At 33.8% G+C, this 25,982-nt stretch overlaps 1 protein-coding gene across 8 annotated transcripts in view; it reads left to right on the forward strand.

Annotated features, from left to right (window-relative positions):
• The window catches only part of LOC127713928 (histidine N-acetyltransferase-like), a 156,199-nt gene that overhangs the window by 14,624 nt on the left and 115,593 nt on the right, over positions 1–25,982 (forward strand). For 3 of the 8 annotated variants that reach the window (XM_052219878.1, XM_052219875.1, XM_052219874.1), the window contains exons 3-4: positions 959–1,183; positions 2,382–3,168. The exons of 3 other annotated variants lie outside the window; for them this stretch is intronic. In XM_052219878.1, the coding sequence (XP_052075838.1) occupies positions 959–1,183; positions 2,382–2,942 (786 nt within the window). In that variant the 3' untranslated portion in view covers positions 2,943–3,168. Of the gene's footprint in view, positions 1–958; positions 1,184–2,381; positions 3,169–25,982 lie in introns of those variants that run through there. 2 more of the 8 variants (XR_007987541.1, XM_052219879.1) reach the window with 1 other exon arrangement.

A 25,982-nucleotide genomic window follows, 5' to 3' on the forward strand; every position in this document is an offset into this window, starting at 1 on the left:
CAATTAAACTGATTGAAAGATTATGTTTTCATTATATGAAAATCAACTACAATCCCTCCCGTTAGGGGTTTAGTATCATACAATAACTCATAAAGAACGACTATACTATAATCCCGATATAACTTTAAAAGGTTTTTCCTATTTATACTCAAAATTTCAAAATCAACCATATATTATCAGAAATGTTTAATTTGGTTACTTTTTCAATATAATTGACATTGTTTTCTGCTCTTTGGTCGGGTTGTTGTCTCTTTGACACATTCCCCATTTTCACTCTCAATTTTATTGCTACAACTACATATTTCAAAACGAGAAACCATATTATTATTTAATGGACCTACATGTAGTTTGAATTAGAATTGAATTTCAAATTGCGGACCATCGTAGAGCACTGAGCAGTAACGTCCAATAACTCCATTTTCATCGATTCATGACATTTATGGTCATTATAGTTTTACCAACAAATAGCATTTTGGTAAATAAATAAAGATTAAATAGATTCTACATGCATATCTTTTGTTGTTGGAGATATTTTTTTTTTTTTATTTTCGACTCAAATTGACGTCCGTTCCTAAAATTGGATTCCCATTAGATGTCACATTAGCAAACCAAGATTGAAAATATATCAATCGGCGTCTTATTTGAAAACAGTTGCCAATGTTATAAAATTGAGAATGGAAATGCTTTTATCCACGTCATTTGAACTCTGGTGGATAGTTCATTGACAATCATGCCCATCTCCTTATTATTATATCACGATTAATCCAACCAGTCAACTTTTTCATTTAAAGGATAAACGATGCTTGTATTTAAATTGTATTAATTATCTTATGAAGCCATATTTCCCCTAGCCCCTGTTATCTTGTTTACTATGCAAAACCTTAGGCTAGTAATTTAAAGTGCTTAGTTTTCCTGTACGAACGTTCGATGTTTGTTATCTGTAATGCTTTCTTTTAAGACGGGCTTTCAATCTGTATACCTGGTAGACGGTGGAATAACTGGGGTAATGAGAAGTGGTCGAGTACGAAAAGACACACAAGGCAAAGGTGTATTGAGCAAATTTGGAGGATTCATTGTGGAACAAAATCCAAGCTTGACACATTTTGTATTTACTACTGGCACAAATGTACCAACTATATATCAGAATATAAGAAAAGGAGTATATCGATTTGTTGCCAAAAGGGTAATTCTATGTTATATCAAATTCCTTTTATTTTGTGCATCTTAAACTGAAATAGAATATTCATTAAAACAAAGAAAAAATACAAAACTACAAAACGTGAATTGATATAGTTTTAGCATATTTTCATAAACTTAGGTAAAACAGACTTACTAATTGTTGTTTTGTTTTATCATTATATTATTTCAATTATAGTCTCGGAAATTACTTTAAAATAGATCCAATATAAGAATGCATATTTTTCAAATATAATTTTATATGAAATAAGGAGCTCGAGAGAGAAACATCTTTGTGAAAACGATTTTTAAAAAAGAAGATGAAAAGAATCTTGGTTGGCAATAAAAAAACCATAAAACATTTTTAAATATGATTTTATATTTAATATATTGAGAGAAATGGTAATGGCACATGTAGATACGTAACGTATCACATACATCCCTATCTATATCCTCGAATTTGTTACATTCTATTTATAACATTGCGTAACACGACGTGTGCCGCTAGTAGAGCAGCAACTGCTTTCCCTTCCGGATCAGTATCAGCCTCACCCCGGTTTTTGATCGGGTTCTTGTTACTCAATGTTAGTTTTTTGGACTATTGTTGGTCTTTTTTTTTTTGGTCATGATTTTGATTGTCGATTTCTTTTATATATTAATATTGAAAATGGGTAGTCTTCAGCGTTACTGTAATATAATTAAAAGATTGCACCATAAGTCTCCAGGATTAATACGTATGAAATTATAGATACATGTTATTATACGATATTACTGATACTAGGTAAAAGCGATAAGTGTGGCTATTACTGTCTAGAAAATAAGATTCGCTTGTTGTGGCGGATATTGTCCAGGATGTTATAGTCGATTGATGTGACCGATAATGTCCATAATGTAATTGTCACTTGATTTTTCTACATAAGAAAATGCCTGTACCAAGTCAGGAATATGACAGTTGTTGTCCATTCGTTTGATGGTTTGTGCTTTAGATTTTGACATTTGATTAGGGACTTTCCGTTTTGAATTTTCCTCGGAGTTCAGTATTTTTGTGATTTAACTTTTTGATGTGACCGATACTGTCGATAATTTAATTGTCACTTAATGTGACCGATACTGTCGATAATGTAATTGTCACTTGATGTAATCGATACCGTTCCGAGTATATTTTTTATTGTTTTTATTAAATTTTACATGTATTTTACTTTTAGGTTTGTTTGTATTACCAGGCTAATAAACATTCATTAATAGAACCTTTACCTGAGATGGAAACACTTGAAAAAACTAAAGTTCTGAATCAAAATGACTTAATACAAATCATAAAACAGCAAAACTTGTATTCACAGATGTTTAAAGATAACCGAATTATTATAGACGGTGTTCCATACCGACGTATGGAATCGAACATTCCGATGATACTCATGGAAAGAACAAAAGCTGTCGCATCGTATCTCGACGACAAAAAGAAAAGTATTGTAACCTTCGGAAGTTATTTCAAGCTTAGCAATGGTGAAATATTTTGTAATTTGGATATCTATGGAGATGTAGGAAAGGCATTGGCCCACCATATTTACATTCATATTCAAAATTTTGTTGAGCACATTAAGGATTTTTTCACGATTGAAGTTCGCTGTCACGAATCATCGCCAACCATTGATAAGGCAATGTCAGAAAATGGACTCATTTTGGCACCTGCTTGTAAATTTGCCCGAAAAGAACTTGTTTGCGTTGAAAATTCATTTTACCCAAATGCTGGACAATCCAGATTGTGAATAGTTTCAAACAACTGATTATTCGATGCTCATTTTTTTTTTAGCTAAATGCTTTTCTTATACTTTGACAAACATGATTAATCTTTCTTAGCTCATGGTTGGTAATGCTGTTCTGCCAAAGAATTGTCTGTGTTGGTGAGTTGGTCCTTATCGGTACTGACGATTGTTAAACATATGTAAATAAAGATGAAAATGATGATTTTTGAAAAAAAATATTTCAAATGTTTTATTTTTTTGTTTCTCATTGGTTTCTAGACGAACAGCTTTAACAATAAATGGTCCTCCATGTGGCTCCAGTATGCGTAACACATGTACAAGATCATATCTTTAGAACATCTGGAATGAAAAAAAAATAAACTAAAATGCTCATGGAATCCTCTTTCTATACCAAAATCCGAAAAAGATAATAATTCTGTGAAAAACCATACTGATTTCTTGTTTTTGTACTGTTCTGACATGTCCTGATTCTGTGCCGGTGGGTTTTGATACGTTTTTTTTACGGATTTTGACAGACGTTATTATTATTTCAAAACCATCGCTGCAGAATCAATATAATTATATTCGGTAAATAATTTCATTCAATCTGACTTGTGACACCTATTTTAAATTTGGACATCTGTTTGACTGTATAACTAGCTTTTTTCAAATAATCGAAACGACATATTACTTAAAATGGCAGCATCTTCAAGTCAATATCAGATGAAAACATATTAAATTAGAATATAAAAATAAGAAGATATAGGATGCTTACCAAGAAGACAACTCCCAAACAGAGACGAAATAACATTTACAACTAATGTTCACCGTACGGCCTCTAACAATGAACATATTTGGCCGCATTGTAGGCCTATCAAATACCCCAAAAATAGTTATTTTAATCAACATATAAAATGCTTACTGAAACGTATTTTGAAAGTACACAAGTTTAAACAACAGTTTTAACGACACTGAATTTTTTCATTCAATACTTTGATCTGTGTCTTATCTAATTAGATACTTTTTCTTGGTATAAGATCTTTCGATGCGGGAATCATGGGATACGCTTATATCTATGAATCTGTGCCCTCCTCTCTCCCCCCGGTCAGAGTGCAACGATTCGTTTGATTGGTATATGCCAAATGACTTTACGAGTTTACATAATCTAATTATTGTTGTCTCTAATTTCCCTCTAAATATGTACGTTGTCTTCACTAAATATGACAAGATAATAGAGATTAGCAGAATTTTATATTTATTATTGATGGTTTTGCACTGTTTAGCTCATTGCCATATATGGCGCTCCCACATGGAATTTAAATTTTGGAATTCTTGTATCTGGCACTTGTTAATTTGTTGTCGACAACGAAGCAGGTGCTGAAGGAAATAGTTTATTTAATTAAAATCGAAAGATTGCCAAACAAAAGAAATGCCAGCAGGGAAGATGGACAGGGAGTTAGGACCGTGGACATGACACAAAAGAAGGTCAAAGTTGGACGTAAAAGAATGGACAGAAAAAGACAGGAGGCCGAGGTGGAACACGTGGAGACACAAGGACAAGAAGAAGCTGACATATTATCAGATAATGAGTCGGAGGAGGATGCAGAAACAATTCCTCCCTTTTGTGCACGACCTGTCCCACACAAATTTTGAAATGGCACATAATACAATTGATTTCACCCCGACACAAGACTAGCATTCATGACACAGTTGGAGAACACGTGCCTTTTAACATTAAGGAAAAGATTTGGAAGGGAAAGTTTATTGAGCTACATATTCTTTTGAGAACGCAAATAGAAATGGAGGAGGTAGACGAAGGCGATTTAAAATTAAAAAGGGGGAAAATTTGTATTGAAAAAAGATCGTTGGGTATTGATTTGTCAATAAACTTATTGACTTCAGCAATCATGGTTTTTATGAGTGTTTACATTGAAAACTACAGGACTCGGGCACAGGAATTGTTAAAATATCTTATTTTGCGTGATATTAGATTAGCTGCAACGAGGTCAGAAAATTGGACCACCTATGACGAGCAATTTAGGCTAAAAATAGAAAAGAATCCAAATTTATCTTGGGGAAACATACACGGTGAATATTGTCTATTACACATCACATCTCCCACAGAACAAAATAAGACTTCAATGCAATCACAGGGTTATAGAACAAGTACACAAAATCGTGGTCATTATAATTCAAATGCAGTTACACTTTCCAACACTTACACGAGAACAAATCAGCAATCACTGGTAACTAGTGGTAGTACAAATATGTCCTGTAAATACTATAATAATGGTAATGACTGTCCCTACTTCCCTCGTTGTAGGTTTAAACATGTATGTGAAATATGCAGTGGCAAACACAGAAGAGCCCAATGAAATAACAGGGCCTAAAGAAGATAGTAACACAAAGTATTAATTTTTATACGACCGCAACAAATTTTTGCGGTCGTATATTGGTATGACGTTGGCGTCGTCGTCGTCGTCGTCGTCGTCGTCGTCCGAAGACACATTGGTTTTCGCACTCTAACTTTAGTTTAAGTGAATGGATCTCTTTGAAATTTTACCAAAAGGTTCAATACCACAAACGGAAGGTGGGGATTGATTTTGGGGGTTATGGTACCAACAGTTAAGGAATTAGGGGCCAAAATAGGGCCAAAAATAAGCATTTTCTAGTTTCCAGACAATAACGGTTGAACGGTGTATGGATCTCTCTGAAATTATACTACAAGTTTCCATACCACAAAGGGATGGTTAGGATTTGCTTTGGGGGGTTATGGCTCAAACCGTTTAGGAATTAGGGGCAAAAAAGGGGGAAAAACAAGGTTGTCCTGGTTAATGGACAAATACTTTAGTATAAAACATAATCTAAAGCAGTGTAAGGGAGATAAATCAAATACATCATGGAAATTATCTCCCTTACACTGCTTTTAAATTATGTATAAAGTAATGGTTAATGAACAAATAAGATAATTTAAAACAGTGTAAGGGAGGTAATCCAAATACAACGTTTTGGTTACTTCCCTTACACTGCTTTTAAATTATGTATAAAGAAATGCATATTTATAAAGGAAGACCAGTAAAAATATCTGCAAATGTTGCATCTTTTTTTTTACAAAAAAATCCAGATGAAAGATTTGACACTATATTTTAAATTCTATTATAAAATAGATTAAGTTAGCACTATGGTAAATTTAAATGGGTAATTATGGTTGTAAACTCCATTGGAAATTTGAATTGAGATTATGACCATATCTTGAGGGAAAGAATTTTTGGGGGAAAAAAAGGAGGGGGGGGGGGGGGGGTAAAAAGAAATTGTGGGGGGTCAATTTTTTCTCATTTCAGATTTCAGAAATTAAAAAGAATTATTCTTCGAATATTATTTTTTTTTTCAAATTTCAAATATTGAAAAATTTCAAAAAGTAATCTTTAATTGCACAGTATGGCGCATTAGATTTGTAAAATCTTTGACCACATTTATTTATTTGTTATGCCGAATCTCACCGTGTACAGATGGGTGCAGTTCCAAACTGTACAGCAAGTTAACTTAAAATATAGTTTCGTATTCAATGGTGGAAGTTGGTTTTGGAGCTCTGTAAAAAAAAAAGTCAAAGTTTATTGTGGTGAAAGGGGACTTTATCGTCCAATAAGTAGTGGTTAAAAGCACTAGAACACTGTCATTGTTTAATTTGCAAAAATTGCCCCCACACAAACTGTAATTAGTATATTCAGCGATCGTCAACAGATTGACCACGGAGGTGGGCCGCCGCCATCTTGGAAAAAGGCCAATCCAAGTTAATATTTTTTTTTTTACCGGAACAATATAAATTCAACCGGCAACATATAGTATATCTTTAAAACTTGTATTATAAAGAACATATTTATCTTCATCCCCCAACCCCAGCCCCAACGTAATTAACAACTATTGTACATGTCTGAGAAGAAAGTCCGAGATTACCTTCAAACCCCAAGATCTTTAACAGTAGGGAAAAGGTACTTGAGACCTGTCGTACTATCCGACAGCAAAGGGGTCTACCTAAAAGACCAAGTCCGTCATCCAGAGGACCGCCAAATTATCTGGTGGAACAAAAGAGGTACCAACATACAAAACTCCCTACACTGGCTGGAGAAAAACATCAAAAGCAAAATAAATGAGTTAGGAAATATTCATCTCTATATTTGGCTCGGAACCTGTGACCTTACAACCAAGAACAAAGACCGCACAATATCCTTAGCCAGTCAACACCCAGATACTTCAAAAAATTTATTTGAAAATTTAAAGAAATTCAAACTACTGCTACAGCCATATCCTGATTCTAAAATAACTTTTATCGAAATTCCTCACTATTCTATAACTAAATGGAACAATCATAACAAGAAGTCACCATCCGAAGACCGAATCAACCAGGACCAAGAGCTACACACACAAATTGTCAATTTAAATTCAAAAATACAGGAATTAAACTCCTCTCTTCATGAAAGATCTCCCTTGCTCAACCTACATCTTAAAGCAAGCAAACAAGTAAAAAGGGGGAAGAACAAGCCACGCAAACAATATATAAACTACCAGCTCTACTTAGACGGTATACACCCTAAACCAATATTGGCCAAAGCGTGGTTAGCAGAACTGTCAACTCAAATCCGGTTAGACTGTTGGCACTAAACAACCAGAGAAAATTTGGTGTGGATCAGAAGGCATGGGATGACCAAGCCACGCTGTTGAAACACTAAATCTATCTGAACATTGTCAACAGACAGAAGTGAACTTACCATTGTCAATAGGCAGAAGTGAACCAAACATTTATAACCATGTCTTCCCTTGTACCAACAAGTAAATCCCGTGAGAGATCTAGAATTGAGGGCAATGAAGAGACCCATGTGAAAAACTACACACTGAATATCACAAAGGCATTATACAAAAAGCTTGAAGCGACTAAAAGAAATCTTAGTATAGAATATAAACATACAGCTGGTGGAATTGTATTAACAGCAGATGCAGTAACATTTGAATTACTTCGACTGGCAACTCTAAACTATTTTGAAAACCTTCCTGAGATCAAAGGACAAGCAAATATAAGGAAAATAACCGATAAATCGCAAACAACAATAGTGCAGCATATAATCAAAGTTGCCCTGAACAGCACTAGCTACACTATTAACATATATAACACAACCAGTCGTCTTCTAATAAATGGAACCGATGCTAAACAATTCTTAGCCAATGATATCAACAGCATACTCGAGATTATCCTCAAGGGGCTGCAAGAACAAGGTGTTAAAGGACTGAACACTGAAGAATTAAACAGGCAACTAGGCAACCAACTTCAAAATCTCCTGGACAACAACGACCTTGCCAAAGGAAGAAGGATGAATGAACAACTAAATACAGATAGCAATGAAACTTGTACCAAATGTAACAAAAAGTGTAGAACTAGAAGCACTTACTGTGATACTGGAAATCACTGGGTACACTACAAATGCCAGAAACTAACACAACAAGAGATACAATTAGCAGAAAACTCAAACGGCGAGGACTACTATGAATGCAAGCTGTGCTGTGAAGCAAAATCTAGCCTCCTAACATTAAAGAGGTGCGCACAGAGTAACACCCATGCCCAACAACTACTTGAAGAAGAAACCGAATTATTGAAAGTTTGCAATAAAGATGAAACATCAGCAAACTCCCAACCAGAGGAGAATTGCGCAGTATGTGACATTATGCTCATAGATCCAGCTTGGGACATATGCGAAGATTGCAACAACAAATGCCACATCAAATGTATGACCGAAATAAAAGGAACATACGTATGCATACCCTGTATCATACTACAAGAAGAACTTAAGCAACAAGAAAACATCAACAAAGATCTAGCTATTGTAACCCCTCACAGGAACATTGAAGAGAAGAACCAAGAAACAACATTGCTCAATGAGTCAACACCACTAGCTACCACAAAGCCAATACCTAAACCTAGAAAACCCAAAATGAAACAACAAAACCTTGATGATCCAACACTACCTAAACTAAGTGAACTAAGAGCAAGAGAAATTAAAATTAAAAAAGTAGAAGAGCAACTTAAAATTAAGGAAACATCACTAAATGAGATACGAAATGAGAAAATATTGCTAGAATCAAGATGTCAACAGCTAGAAGCCAGGAATTTCGAATTAGAACAAACTGTTAAACTACTCAAAAGAAGGATTGAATCTGACAGCCACCTAGCTATGCCTGCTTCACCCAACACATGTGAAGACCCAACAAGTAGTCAGGACGTCTACCATAAGATGAAACAAGAGCTTGATAAAAAATTAGCAAATCTCCATACAAAATTATCAAACATCGTACTAGACGAAATGGATAGACAGCTCGACAAGATTAAGCTCTTTGATGGCAATCAGCAAGCAGCTACAGAATCACCAAAGACGGACAGTAGTAGGCAAACAGAAAAAGCCATAAACCATACGCAAAAAGAAAATATATCTACAATAACGCAAACCACAGTACAACATCTTACTGGGCAACCACTGAGCTACAAAAAATCAGCAGACCAGAATTTGCCAAAACAGAGGATACACATTATAATATCCCAACGCCAATACAAATACCGACATATGCAGGCAATAAGCCAAATATAGACTATCATACTGCTCGCCATCTGTGGCCAAAGACTGCGTCAAACTCTGCAATGCAAAACAAACAAGAACTTAATGGCAATAGAAATAGGATACCAACTTCAGCACAACAGTCTTTTTTAGCACAACAAAGCCTCAACCTGAACCGTATGTAACAGAAGAAACAGGCGTCGAAAAATCAGAGAGTTCTCAACTACAACTTGTCTCATTCAACTGTAAAAACATAAAACGTGTGGACCAATAATACATAAACTTTTACAAAATAATGATATAATTCTTATTCAGGAGCATTGGTTGTTCCAAACGCAGCTACATCTACTCGGTGAACTCAATGAACATATAAACTATATAGGCAAGGGGGTTGATATGAATGATCCGCTATTACCAATATGTATGCCTCGAGGATACGGAGGAGTAGCCATCCTATGGAAGAAAAAATTTGAGCACATGATAAAACCAATAGACCTAGGTTCAGAAAGAATACAGTGTATAGAAATCAAGGAAAACTCCAACTCCAATATACTCTTAACATCAGTATACCTACCAGCAAAAGGGAGTAAAAACCATCTATCAGAATACCAAGACGTAATTGATCAATTATATGAGCTCTACCAAAAATACCATAAAACCCATAAAATTATTATAGGAGGAGATACAAACGAGGATCTGAATGTGCAAACAGGCACAAAACGTAATTTATACCTGCGAGACTTCATAAACGAATGCGGCTTAAAATATGACAACAAGGCAAAAACTTTCGTTAACTCAATAGGACAAGAATCCTCAGAAATTGATTATTTTATGCATAACCTTGCGGATCAAGACTTTCAAGCAAAACAAGTCCTGAACGAACTGATAGAAAATACATCAGACCACCATCCTATCCGTATGAGCATTAAATTCAAGTACAAAAGTGCAGAAGTTAATCGTAAGCAAAACAACAGCGTGATAAAAAAGAAGGTCAACTGGGATAAGGTTGACAAAGAATGGTACTCTGCCCACATTGATACACATATTGACAGTCTCCAAATAAACGAAAATATGGAAGAAACAGCAGTAGAGGAAGCCATACTAAAATTGTGTGAACTACTTAGGGAAACAGCCGACCTAACCTCATCATCAAAGGCAATATTCAATGCCAAACCAAAACTGAAAGTGTGGACACCAGAAATCCAAGAAGCACTAAAAACAGCGAGGAAAAAATATAAAGTATGGAAAAATCATGGAAAACCCAACAACAAAAATAATAAAATGCTTATGGAGAAGAAGCAATCTAAAAAGGACTTCAGACGTGCAGTACGAATTGAGCTAGCTAAACAAAAAAGCAAGGAGAAGGAAACTATCCTGGAAACAAGGACAAAAGATGCGAAAATGTTTCATAAATTGGTCCGTAGCAACAGGAAAAAAGGAAATGATGCGATCATGGAACTAGAAGTCAATGGGAAAAAATATGTTGAGAACGATAATATTATCAATGGATTTCAAGAACATTTTAGCAGTTTGGCAACATTCAATGAGAAAACAAGTATAGACAGCCAGTATCATAAATTAGTTGAAGAGGATATTCAACCAATAAACAAGCTTGTACTACAAAATAACACCAAAAACGTAACATCTGAAGAAATAACAAAAGCTATCCGTTCTATAAACAAAGGAAAATCGGCAGACTACCATGGTAAAACTATAACAATAGAGCATATCATTTACGCAGGATCTGATACGGAGAAACTTCTCGTTCCCCTGGTACAATGCATATTCAAACATGGGAGCATATCAGAAACACTCAAGATGGGCCTTGTAACACCAGTATTTAAAAACAAAGGAACAAGGCAGCAAGCTATCAACTACAGAGGGATTACTGTACTGCCAGTCATAGGAAAGATTGTAGAAACTATCATCAAAGAACGTACAAATGACCGTGTCCTGGAAACACAAAACAAAAAGCAAAGAGGTTTTACAGCAGGGTCATCGCCACTGAATTCAGCATTACCAATAGAAGAAAGCTATAGAGAATCAAAAGACAACAATATAACTTCTACCTCGTACTCCTAGATGCAAAAGCAGCATTTGACACAGTTATACATAGCCACATGCTTCGAAGGGTATTCATGGCAGGGATTGATGATGGACATTGGGGGCTGATTAAAGACCTACACGAGAACGCCAAAAGTGTAGTCAAATGGGAAGGAAATATCTCTCAACCATTTCAAGTTAACCAAGGAGTCAGACAAGGAGGTATACTCAGCACTAACCTGTATAAACTTTATATCAATCAACTTCTTAATATGTACGAAACAACTGGAGCTGGCTATAAAATAGGAAATATTAGTGTTAACAGTACAGCATGTGCAGACGATATCGCACTAATCAGTCAAGACTCTATCCAAGCACAAATACTCATTAATATGGCTTATGACTATGCATATATGGAAGGCTATGAACTACAACCAACAAAAAGTGTAGTCCTGAACATCTCCCATAAACAGCGAAAACAGGAATCTAACAACCAGACCTTTAAAATGGGACCAAACGATATGCCATCAATTGAGAAAGCCACACATCTAGGAATCATTAGAACTACATCACTCAATTAAGGGCAACATGATAGCAAATGTGGAAGAAAATATTAAAAAAGCAAGACGAAGTGCTTATAGCCTGCTTGGGGGAGGATTCCATGGCCACAACGGTCTTGACGTAGAGACAATGGTGCACCTGTACAAAATTTACATCTCTCCAGTACTACTATATGGATTAGAGCTTATACTACCAACAACAAGCTCATTAACACTTCTTGAAAACTTCCAGAAGAAACTTCTAAAGCAAATACTTTCTCTACCAATCTGTGTAGCAGACATAACTGTTAACATCCTAACAGGAATACTACCTATTGAGGCACAAGTACACATCCGAGCATTGGGCCTATTTAACAACATCTGCAACCAGCCTGACGACAGTGTAGAAAAATCACTTGCAAAACGCCAACTTATTATAAAAAATGATGAAAGTTCTAGCTGGTTTATTGCTATTAAGCATATGCTACGAAAGTATGACCTGCAAGAGGCAAGCTGGTATCTGAACAACCCCGTTAAAAAGACCGTATGGACCTCAACTATCAAGAAGACAATATACAATCACTGGAATAGGTCAATAGTTCAGTTACAGCCATTATATAAAGGACTCAATTTCTTAACAACTGAAAATTTGAGAACCGGAAATGTACACCCTCTATTCAAAATCAACTGCCACTCTACTATTGATACAGCAAGATTGCCAGTAAAATTAAAGCTACTTACAGGCTCGTATATCCTTCAGATCAAAAGGATCAGAATGTACAAAGATGAGACTGATCCGAAATGTCTGTTATGTGCAAAGGAAGAAGAAAATATAGAACACTTTATTTTGAAATGTGAAAGCTTGAGAATAGTGAGGAACGCCATACTTCAAGAAATAACTACAACGCTGAACGCAATGGGAATTCAATTTGATGAACTATCAACGAACGAAAACTACAACATATTCTGGACTTAACGCCGATAGCGAAAGCAAAGAAACTCTCTCCAGTCAGTGTAGTACAAATAGAACGCCTTACTCGACGCCTGCTATATCAACTTCATATAGCCCGTTACAAGATGGTATGTGGACAGTAATAAAACTAGTGCGAAGTGACAATAAGACAAGCGATTCCGTTATCTCAACATCGATAAGGGCGTGGTTGGGGGAACCACACAAATTACTGGAATCAAGTGAATTAAACTGTAAAATAAAGGAATTTATGCAAATTGTGTGGGGGTAGGACGTCACTGTAAATATGAGCACATCAGATGTTGAATGGTGGAGGGAGCAACAGCACTGTATATAGAGAGCACTTGAGCTGAGCATGTAAATATGGTTAGATGCCCAATGGTGGAAGGAGAAGCAGCACTGTATATATAAAGAGAGCACCTGTTCTACATATGAAAATATGGTTCCTCTACAAAGGGGGTTTAAAGAAAAGTTAGATTAGATTAGATAACCAGTCATTTGGACTGGTCAAAGTTAACCTGTGACAGGATTTAGGACTGCTCTGACCAGTCCTAGGACCACAATCTAGTTAACTTGAAAAGCGGACTTGGTCCTAGGACTGTTTTTATATCTGCCGAAAAAGTTAACTAGGAAACAGGTCCGCTATTGATAAAAGTTAACTTCGAAACCAGTTCTGTCATAAGTTAACACAAGTTAACTTTGATTTTGACAACTCCGTTCGAACCAGACCTGATCTCAAGTTAACTTTTGGCCTGGTCTGCTCAACACTAAGTTAACTTGTAACCAGGACCGCTCTACATCGATTTTTTTTAATATCTTTTAATGTCTTTGTTTCTTGGTATAAACATAAAAAAATAAAGTCAATTTAATACTTCCGTGATATAAACATGATTAAATACATGTAGTTCCGTGTTGAAGTGATCTATTTGTAAATAAAGTACGCATAAAACTTTGCTTGTTTATATACAAATATATCTGTGATCTGCCGTTCTATATATTAAAAAAACGATAATGGTTACAATGCTAACGAGCTGAATATATATTCCAATACATATCAAATACTTGAAATCGTATTAACCATATTTGCACTTTATAATGTAAATCTATATAGCCGTAAAGTAAATCAGAAATATTTTTATGTCAGGATAGAATATATAATACAAATGACAGCAATATTGGAACACAATCACTACAAAATTTTACCCGCATAAATTAAGAGTGCCAGCATGTCCTCCTTTTGTTCAATATATTGATACGTAACCAAATTTCAGTAGTTTTGATACCCCAGGCTGACTCGTATAGCAAAATTATAAGACCGTATCAACCAAAACTTACCAAATTTGCACTTTATCATGTAAATCTATATAGCCGCAAAATAATTCAGTAATATTTTATGTCAGGATGTATTGTATAATACAAATGACAGCAATATTGGAACATAATGTGAAAACAAAATTTTGTCAGTATAAATCTAGATTGCCAGCATGTCCTCTTTTTAATCAAAATATTGTCTCACAACAAAATTTCAGTAGTTTTGATACCTCAAGCTGACTCCTATAACAAAATTATTTGACCGCATTAACCAAAACTGACCATATTTGCACTTTATTATGTAAATCTATATAGCCGCATAGTATATCAGCAACTATTTTTATGTCAGGATTCAATGTATAATACAAATGACAGCGATATTGGAACACAACAACTACAAATTTTTGTCGGCATAAATTTAGAGTGCCAGCATGTCCTCCTTTTGTTCAATATATTGATTCGTAACAAAATTTCAGTAGTTTTTATACCTCAGGCTGACTTGTATAGCAAAATTATTTGACCGCATTAACCAAAACTGACCATATTTGCACTTTATTTTGTAAATCTATATAGCCCCATAGTAAATCAGTAACTATTTTTATGTCAGGATTTAATGTATAATACAAATGACAGCAATATTGGAACACAACAACTACAAATTTTTGTCCGCATTAATTTAGAGTGCCAGCATGTCCTCCTTTTGGTCAATATACATGATATATTGATACGTAACTAAATTTCAGTAGTTTTGATACCCCAGGCTGACTTGTATAGCAAAATTATTAGACCGCATCAACCAAAACTGACCATATTTGCACTTTATTATGTAAATCTTTATAGCTGCATAATAATTCAGTAATATTTTTATGTCAGGATTTAATGTATAATACAAATGACAGCAATATTGGAACACAACAACTACAATTTTTTGTCCGCATAAATTTAGAGTGCCAGCATGTCCTCCTTTTGTTCAATATATTGATATGTAACAAAATTTCAGTAGTTTTGATACCCCAGGCTGACTCCTCTAACAGAATTATTTGACTGTATCAACCAAAACTGACAATATTTGCACTTTATTTTGTAAATCTATATAGCCGCATAGTAAATCAGCAACTATTTTTATGTCAGGATTCAATGTATAATACAAATGACAGTAATATTGGAACACAACAATTACAAAATTTTGTTCGCATAAATTAAGAGTGCCAGCATGTCCTCCTTTTGTTCAATATACATGATATATTGATACATAACTAAATTTCAGTAGTTTTGATACCTCAGGCTGACTTGTATAGGAAATTTATTTGACCGCAATAACCAAAACTGACCATATTTGCACTTTATTTTGTAAATCTATATAGCCGCATAGTAAATCAGCAACTATTTTTATGTCAGGATTCAATGTATAATACAAATGACAGCAATATTGGAACACAACAACTACAAATTTTTGTCCGCATAAATTTAGAGTGCCAGCATGTCCTCCTTTTGTTCAATATATTGATAATTACGTAACAAAATTTCAGTAGTTTTGATACCCCAGGCTGACTCCTATAACAAAATTATTTTACTGTATCAACCAAAACTGACCATATTTGCACTTTATTTTGTAAATCTATATAGCCACATAGTAAATCAGTAACTATTTTTATGTCAGGATTTAATGTATAAAACAAATGACAGCAATATTCACTACAAAAGTCTAAAAGTCTGAAAAGACCAGTTTTTGTCTTAATTTGCATGAACTTTTACTCGACATTCTCCAAAAGTATGACTTGTGTCTTAATTTTTCTTGACAAATTCTCATTTATATCAAATTTGTATGAAATTTACTCGACATATTCTCGACATTCTGAATATGGTCTTAAAATTTCTTGACATTTGAATACTGTCTTGAAATTTCTCGACATATTCTCGACATTCTTATTTTTTCTCAGTATGGCTTGACATATTCTGGACATTTTGAATCGTGTCTTAAATTTACTTGACAGTTATGAGTTTTACAAATCATGACCAATATTCATGATATAACTTTAATCTTTATTTCTCTTTATATGATATACTGTTGTTTCAAGTTACACTTCTTTACAACAAAAATAAAAGTTGGGCATGTAAAATAACTGAAAATTTGGGTATATAAATATTTTTACAAATGCAAATATGGCTATAAAATCTAAAGTATAAAATAATTCAAATGTGGGTGTGTTGATATAAAACAATTTCAATGTGGGTTTTTAAATAATTACAAATTTTGATTCCTAAATCTTATAAATTAAATGATTCAAACCAATCATACTGTAGACATATTTCATTCTACATTCATAATATTCAATGTTGATATGGTAAATAATTAGGTAAATGGACAGAAAGTCACAGGACAAAAAGTCACAGGACATAAAGTCACAAATTTGATAGGACAAAAAGTCACAGGACAAAAAGTCACAGGACAAAAAGTCACAAATAATTTGTTGACAATTGTTTGAATATATAAGAGAAAGATCTTGAAATATTTTCTTTTTATTACATATATTCATTTTTAAGTTTAGGAAATTGTTCATAAGCCTTGATAAATGAAAATTTATTAAATTTTAATCATGCAAAGGATATATTTCTTGGCACAATGAAGCCATTTAAGTACCAAGCCACTTTGACATTTTGTTTTCATAACAACTATTTGATCATTATTGATATTTATTGAATAAATGTTAATTACAAAGTTGCTTCGTATATAATAGTTCAAGAAAAAAACAAAAATTTTATTTTTTAAATTAGTGTTTTCTTGTTTAAAGAAAAATAATTTAAAAACTGAATTGTGACTTTTTGTCCTGACTGTGACTTTTTGTCCGTGACTTTTTGTCTGTGACTTTTTGTCCTGTGACTTTCTGTCCTAAATTCAATAATTATTATACCAAAATGTGGTTTATATAAATAGTAAATTATGATGATCTACAAATCATTCATTTAACAGAAGAAAAATTTGTGTAATGTCATCTGTTGGAATATATTAAGTATTACACAGGGACAGGATGTTCCCCATAAAATTAAGGTATTCCACACCCCAGAGTACACGTAACTGTCAAATAGAAGTTATTGCTTTACCTGTAATCAGCCATACAACTTATCAGTTGACCGACCATTCCACTACAATTTAAAAATTTTGTTGATAGATGAAAATGAAAATCATCATTTTGATGAAAAAAAATTGAATTGAAATGGATTTTCTTCATCAAAGATTAAAAGAAAATTATTATCTACTCCAGGAATAATAAAAAAAAAATGTATTTATAATGGGTCCCATCTATGATTTCTATAGAAATCATCGGTCTTATGAAATGGTTCTCAAACAGACATGCATAATATAGATCTAAACATTTTTTTCTTTTCAGAAAAAATTATAAAATTCAACACTCAAATTTGAATAAAAAATGTTTTTGGGTTGTTCTAAAAAATGAATAAGGTTTTTGAATCAAGATGGGAACAAATTCTTTGACTTAAACGAAAGCCCCCCCCCCCCCCTCTTGTTTTAGCCACACAAACCCAAAAGATGAATTGTGGGGTCCAAAAGAGATACAAGACCCCTATTTTAGTAAAGCAAATTTGACTGGCAGTTTTGCAAACGGCAAAAATCTAAATGCTGTTTGTCAATACCTTCGACTTATATTCCAAGTGAAAACAATTATTTAAATGTTTAATAAAAATAAATCAAAATTAAACTACATGGGGGATTATTCAGGGTATTCCAACTTAGTTGCACCAAAATGGTATCTTACTATACCAAATTAATCCTTGATTCTTCAAAGTTTAGTTTAGCCATAATAAAAAGGAGTATATAACAGCAATAGAATGTCATAAACAGTGCAGAATAAGTCTGTTCACATTTCAGGCGAAATTTATACTGTTGAGATAGTGTCAAGACATATTTAAGACTGTCAAGAATGTGTCGAGACATATTCAGACATTATTTAGAATGTCAAGAATATGTCGAGACATATTCAGACATTATTAAGAATGTCAAGAATATGTCAAGACAGATCGAGACAAATTTAAGACAGTCAAGAATTGGTCGAGACTAATCCAGACTCTTATCAGATGATACAGGAAGTGTCGAGAAATTTTAAGACAATGTTCATACTGTCAAGACACTTGTCAAGAAAAATCAAGAACCTTATTAGACAAATTCATACTATGTCAAGAATTTTTAAAAATTATTCAGACAAATTAAGAATGTCGAGTAAAAATTCATGCAAATTCAGACAAAAACTGGTCTTTTCAGACTTTTTGACTTTTGTAGTGATTGGAACACAACTACAAAATTTTGTCCGCATAAATTTAGAGTGCCAGCATGTCCTCCTTTTGTTCAATATACATGATATATTGATACGTAACTAAATTTCAGTAGTTTTGATACCTCAGGCTGACTTGTATAGCAAAATTATTTGACCGCATTAACCAAAACTGACCATATTTGCACTTTATTTTGTAAATCTATATAGCTGCATAGTAAATCAGCAACTATTTTTATGTCAGGATTCAATGTATAATACAAATGACAGCAATATTGGAACACAACAACTACAAATTTTTGTCTGCATGAATTTAGAGTGCCAGCATGTCCTCTTTTTGTTCAATATATTGATACGTAACAAAATTTCAGTAGTTTTGATACCCCAGGCTGACTCCTATAACAAAATTATTTGACCGTATCAACCAAAACTGACCATATTTGCACTTTATTTTGTAAATCTATATAGCCGCATAGTAAATCAGCAACTATTTTTATGTCAGGATTCAATGTATAATACAAATGACAGCAATATTGGAACACAACAACTACAAATTTTTGTTCGCATAAATTTAGAGTGCCAGCATGTCCTCCTTTTGTTCAATATATTGATTCGTAACAAAATTTCAGTAGTTTTGATACCTCAGGCTGACTTGTATAGCAAAATTATTTGACCGCATTAACCAAAACTGACCATATTTGCACTTTATTTTGTAAATCTATATAGCCCCATAGTAAATCAGTACCGGGGTAACTATTTTTATGTCAGGATTTAATGTATAAGACAAATGACAGCAATATTGGAACACAACAACTACAAATTTTTGTCCGCATTAATTTAGAGTGCCAGTATGTCCTCCTTTTGGTCAATATACATGATATATTGATACGTAACTAAATTTCAGTAGTTTTGATACCCCAGGCTGACTTGTATAGCAAATTTATGTCAGGATTTAATGTATAATACAAATGACAGCAATATTGGAACACAACAACTACAAATTTTTGTCCGCATAAATTTAGAGTGCCAGCATGTCCTCCTGTTGCTCAATATATTGATATGTAACAAAATTTCAGTACTTTTGATACCTCAGGCTGACTGGTATAGCAAAATGTTATGACCGTATCAACTAAAACTGACCATATTTGCACTTTAGTATGTAAATCTATATGGCTGCATTATATTTAATCAGAAGTTTTTTTTTATGTCAGGGTGTATTGTATTACAGTGTATAATACAAATGACAGCAATATTGGAAAACAATGGATGCAATATCTTTTCCGTATCATTTTAGATTGTCAGCATTTCATTTTTGTATTAATAATATTAGGCCATCACTAAAGTTAGTAGTTCAGGATGGTGTGTATAACAAAACTATTTGACTGCATCATCCAACACTGACATGTCTGATTTCATTTTTACTTTATAATGAAAAGTATAAGAAGTTCTCTTCTGGGAATAGTATACTGTTTGTACATTATGTCGGTTGATTGATTTTGTTTGTAGCCAAACCTCAAGTGGCAACTATTTCATTCATGTGCACAACGAGTATATTGTTTTGGAAGTCCCATATCATCATTTTTAATCCGTAAAGACAAATCTGACGAAATTGACGAGATTGTTCACAATTATTCAACACCTTATGTATCCGGACACTGTACAATTTTCGTTAGAATATTTTGTCGAAAACAGAATCGTAAATCCAAGGTAAACAAGGTGAATTACGATGAAATATCCATGTAATGCATAAAGTTTAATTTAGGAAGAGACTGTAAAAAATGGGGAACGAAGCAACGTCGACAATGATGTTGATATCCCATGACATAAAAATATTTTTCCGATGCGTTGGATAACCTTTCTATCCGCCTTCTGAGTAAATAAATCTTTCCTTTCTTTAACGACAGCTGTATGTGATCACAAGTGTGTAATTTTATAGCCATTGTTTAATGTATATAACAATACATGAAATGAAAAAAAGATTTTTTTTTAATGTGTATAATATCGATAGAGTCTAACGAGTAAAGCAATTTGCTATACAGGGAAAAAAGAACGATGCGATTATTGTTTACATATTAAAAGCTCAGGTCTGATATCAAAAGTCATAAACACGGTAATCTGTCATAAGCAGACCTGTTCCCAGGTCTGGTCAATAGCAGACTTGTCCACAGGTCTGGTCAGGAGCAGACCTGTCCACAGGTCTGGTCTGGAGCAGACCTGTCCACAGGTCTGGTCTGGGGCAGACCTGTCCTCAGGACTGGTCAAAAGCAGACTTGTCCACAGGTCTGGTCAGGAGCAGACCTGTCCACAGGTCTGGTCTGGAGCAGACCTGTCCACAGGTCTGGTTTGGGGCAGACCTGTCCTCAGGACTGGTCTGGAGCAGACCTGTCAATAGGTCTGCAGCAGTCCTAAAAAGCAGACTGTAGGTCTGGTCTACCAACGACAAAGTTAACTTGCTTGTCTGCTTAAAATTTCCCAAGTTAACTTGAAAAGCAGTCAACAAGTCTGCTCAAAGTTAACTTTTGTACAGGTTAGGACCGCACCCATCTGTATTTAGATTTTTAATTTTGGGTCCAGTTTTCAAATTGGTCTACATTAAGGTCCAAAGGGTCCAAAATTAAACTTTGTTTGATTTTTACAAAAATTGAATATATGGGGTTCTTTGATATGTTGAATCTATACATGTATTTCGATTTTTGATTTTTGGCCCAGTTTTCAAGTTGGTCCAAATTGGGGTCCAAAATTAAACTTTGTTTGATTTCAGCAAAAATTGAATATATGGGGTTCTTTGATATGCTGAATCTAAACATGCATTTAGATTTTAGATTTTTGGCCCAGTTTTCAAGTTGGTCCAAATTGGGGTCCAAAATTAAACTTTGTTCGATTTCAATAAAAATTGAATATATAGGGTTCTTTGATATGCTGAATCTAACCATGTATTTAGATTTTTAATTTTGGGTCCCGTTTTTTAAATTGGTCTACATTAATGTCCAAAGGGTCCAAAATCAAACTTAGTTTGATTTTAACAAAAATTGAATTCTTGGGGTTCTTTGATATGCTGAATCTAAACATGTGTTTAGATTTTTGATTATGGGCCCAGTTTTCAAGTTTGTCCAAGTTGGGGTCCAAAATTAAACTTTGTTTTATTTCAACAAAAATTGAACATATGGGGTTCTTTGATATGCTGAATCTAACCATGTATTTTGATTTTGGACATTGGACCATAATAGGTAAATTAAAAAAAATCAAGTTCTTAGACCACATTCTTTCTGTGTCAGAAACCTATGCTGTGTCAAATATTTAATCACAATCCAAATTCAGAGCTGTATCAAGCTTGAATGTTGTGTCCATACTTGCCCCATCTGTTCAGGGTTCGACCTCTGCGGTTGTATCAAGCTGCGCCCAGCGAAGCATTTTATTATTCATTAGGAAAAACTCCTGTTAAAGTATCTGTCTTTGAAAATTATTTAGAATTTTACCCACATAAAAATGTAGCACACGAAATTATATCTGGTTTCAAATACGGTTTTTCATTAAAATATTTTGGCTCCAGGGAACCAAGGGAAAGTTCCAATTTAAAAAGTGCAATACAGCTACCAAACATTTTAAAAGAAAAAGTAATGAAGGAAGTTAAACTTGGTCGCATTGCTGGTCCTTTCAGATTCCCGCCTTTTTCCACACTTCAGGTATCACCAATGGGGCTAGTGTCAAAAAAGGATGGGAAGTTTAGAATTATTCAACATTTATTCTACCCTGAGAATAATTCAATAAATGATTTCATTGATAAAAACCATTGTTCAGTGCAGTACAGTTCAGTGGACGAAGCAGCATGTTTGATTAACAGACACAAAATATTTGCCCGTTTAAGCCAGTGTGATGTAAAGGCGGCTTTTCGATTATTGCCTGTTGCCCCGCAGGATTTTGACTTGTTGGGGATAAAATTTCAGGGTAAATATTATCTTAATGAAATGTTTCCAATGGGGGCTTCAATCAGTTGTGCCCTTTGGGAGAAATTTGCAACAGGTTTGCATTGGATAATACAGCAAAAAAGTGGAAATGATAATATCCTCCATTATTTAGATGATTTTCTTTTTGTCGAGTCGAGCGAAACATCAGAAGTTGGCAATACTTTGAAGATATTCCAAGAAGTATGCGAAAAAATAGGTATTCCTCTTGCTAGTGACAAGACTTTGCTTACTACATTAATCACTTTTTTGGGTATAGAATTTGATACGCAAAATTTAATTATGCGGCTTCCAAATGAGAAACTTGTCAAGCTCGCACAAAAAATCAGAGATACCTTAGACAGTTCTAAAATTACTCTTAAGGACATGCAATCTCTTCTTGTGCTCCTGAATTTTACTTGCAAGGTGGTTGCTCCAGGCCGCACTTTCTGCCGCAGACTCATAAATTCAACAATGGGGGTAAGGAAATCATATGACAAAATTCGAGTAAACAAGCAGATGAAAGCAGATTTGGAAGTTTGGTTAGACTTTTTAAAACAATACAATGGTGTGACTGTAATAACCGACAATGTATTGGTTTCAAACGAAATCATTTAGTTGTTTACGGATAGTGCAGGGGGGTCCAAAGGTGGGTATCGAATCTATTTCGCAGGTCAGTGGGCCCAAGGCATATGGCCAAAACATTGGGTTGAAACTGGAATCACCAGGGATATGACACTGTTAGTGTTGTTTCCAGTTGTAGCAGCACTTATATGTCCTCGGAATCATATTTTGTTAACAAAAAAGTTATTTTTCATGTTGATAATCAGGCGGTTGTTCAAATCATTAATATGAAAATTAGCAAATCAAGTAGAGTTATGATTTTAGTAAGACAAAGGGTTTTAATGAACTTAAAAAATAATACGTCAGTTAAGGCAATTTATATCCCTTCAAAACAAAACCAAATTGCTGATTGTCTTTCCCGTTCTCAGTGGGGAAAGTTCAGAAGCCTAGCTCCAGAAACAGACCAGTGACAAACCAAAAGTCCAACACAGATCTGGATATTTAAGTCAGGTGGCGGATTATATTGTCAACCAAGGTGTGTCAAAAAATACACAAAAATCATACAATTTGGCTCTGTCAAAACTTTGTAATTTTAGATCATCTTACAGATTGCCCTAATGTTCTCATGTAAAATAGCTTTTCCCCCATTTTCTATTACAAAGTTTTTGACCACTGAATTAACTCTTTTCCTCTTCTGTTCGATTATTGGACCAGCATTTAAGGGTGCAAAATGCCAGTATCTGCGCAGTGCCAGTTAATGATTTGCTAAATTTTATAGCTTTTTTGTCAGTACAAGGTCATTCAGGGGGTACCATATCATCTCATATATCAGGAGTTTCAGATCATCATAAAATACAAGGCATATAGGATACTACAAAATTCCTTATAATTGGCAAGGCATTAGAGGGAATAAAAAGTATTCAAGGAGGAAAACGCAATGACATTAGAGCACCAATTACAGTGCAATTGTTATCAGATATGATAAGTTGTTAAGATAAAGTATGTAAGAATAAATATGAATCTGCTTTATTTTCAGCAGTTTTTTCAGTTGCCTTTTTTGATTTGCTTAGAGTAAGGGAAATCACTACTTCAAAAAATAAGTCTGTTATAAATGGCTCCAACTTAACAATTGCTGATATTTTTGTTAAGAAAAAAGTCTTGGATCTGATAGACGAGTGACATAAACCATAAAATTTTATTTTTAATGCACCCACCTAACATACGGCTAAATCATATACCATTCGAAAGCACATCAGCTGCACTACCTTTTTTGCCCGGTCGTCAAAAATTCGTATGGTGCAGTTTCTGTCAAATCACAACGAAAGGTAAAGGACAGACAACTTCTAATTTTACAAGAAGTCAGCATTGTTTGCATATTCTGTCTTCTGAATAATGATATTTTGTATGGACATATGGAAATCTGTTAGAACAGATGTTAATAGTAACTTATCAATAGCACTTTGAAATATTAATGTCGAATTTTTAATAAATAGCGCTGTTTTCCAGAAATTCCATTGAAAATGACAAAAATGCATGAAAATCAAATTTTATGTCTGTGATTCAACTGTTATTCACCATAAAACCAAATAACATATTTTAGTTAGTGCTTAGGATGTTTTTGACATCATTAAATTACTGCAATTACGCATCTTGTTAATTAAACAGCCAATTATAAACAACCATGCAGTTGCCCGAAATACCGCCATCTACAAGAAAATAGCTTTTTTAGCTGTTCTTTGTTAAAACAATTTGTATGTAGTCGATATTATGTTGAAAAACACAAATTTTAAAAGTGCAAAAATGTTAAAGGATAGAATACAAAGAAAATTCGTGCATTTAGGGAAAATTTTGGGAGCGAAACTTTGATAATTCAATATTTCAATATTTGTATGTTTTCTTGGTTGCTTATACTGCATCTTGCATTGAATGAGGAAGTAAAAACTATTATAAGCTAGCCACAGAAATGTTCTTCATGCCTGGCCAATATGTTTAATCCTATCCAACTACGTAATTTATTGTAAATAAATTGAGACCCTCGCAATTATATTTACTTACATTAATTTTTGAATTGGGAAATCTAGCAATTCGCATTAACATTTCCATTAATCAAATTTACTCCCTGAATAGTTTACATATAAACACATTTTAATATAAAGATGATTGATTGATTGTTGGTGTTTGACGCAATTTTCGGTTTAGCACTTTTGGCTTCTAAAGTATTTTGCGGCGATCAGTTTGAAATGGTTTAGGCCCATGGAATGCCCAAAGAACCACCGACCTTCGGAAGGAAAACTGGCAATCCCCATCAACAATACATTAGTTATAGCTATTAGTATCAAGGACGAAGTTACTGTGTAGGTGTCACAACACAAATATACCAATCAGCATTGATCACCTTTTGTAAAAATAGGCAACCTCTTACCAAACACAGCAGTGTTAATGTTGATGTTTACTTCAGCTAAATGTTACAAGTAAAGTTTCCTAATAGATACAAAAATATAAATGCATTTGAACCACTTTTATTTAAAATTTAATTGGCCATGATTTTGCATTAAAATTTCAATGTAGATTTGCCACATAATATTTTCATTTTAGGCATTTAAAAAGAAGAGCACGATCTACTATTTTAGTAGATCATCTATTTAGCATTGGTTGATCATTGGCATATTAAAGATAGTAAATGTATATTAAGAATACATATGGTTAAAATGAAGTTATTTTATTCTAAAATATCTATACAATTGTGAGAAATAAAAAAATTGTGGTTGAATTTATCCAGTTTTTTTAATTGGTTTTATGTCATCTGATCTT

The sequence above is a fragment of the Mytilus californianus genome, unplaced genomic scaffold (genome assembly GCF_021869535.1).
Source record: "Mytilus californianus isolate M0D057914Y unplaced genomic scaffold, xbMytCali1.0.p SCAF_9, whole genome shotgun sequence".
Taxonomy (NCBI): Eukaryota; Metazoa; Mollusca; class Bivalvia; order Mytilida; family Mytilidae; genus Mytilus; species Mytilus californianus.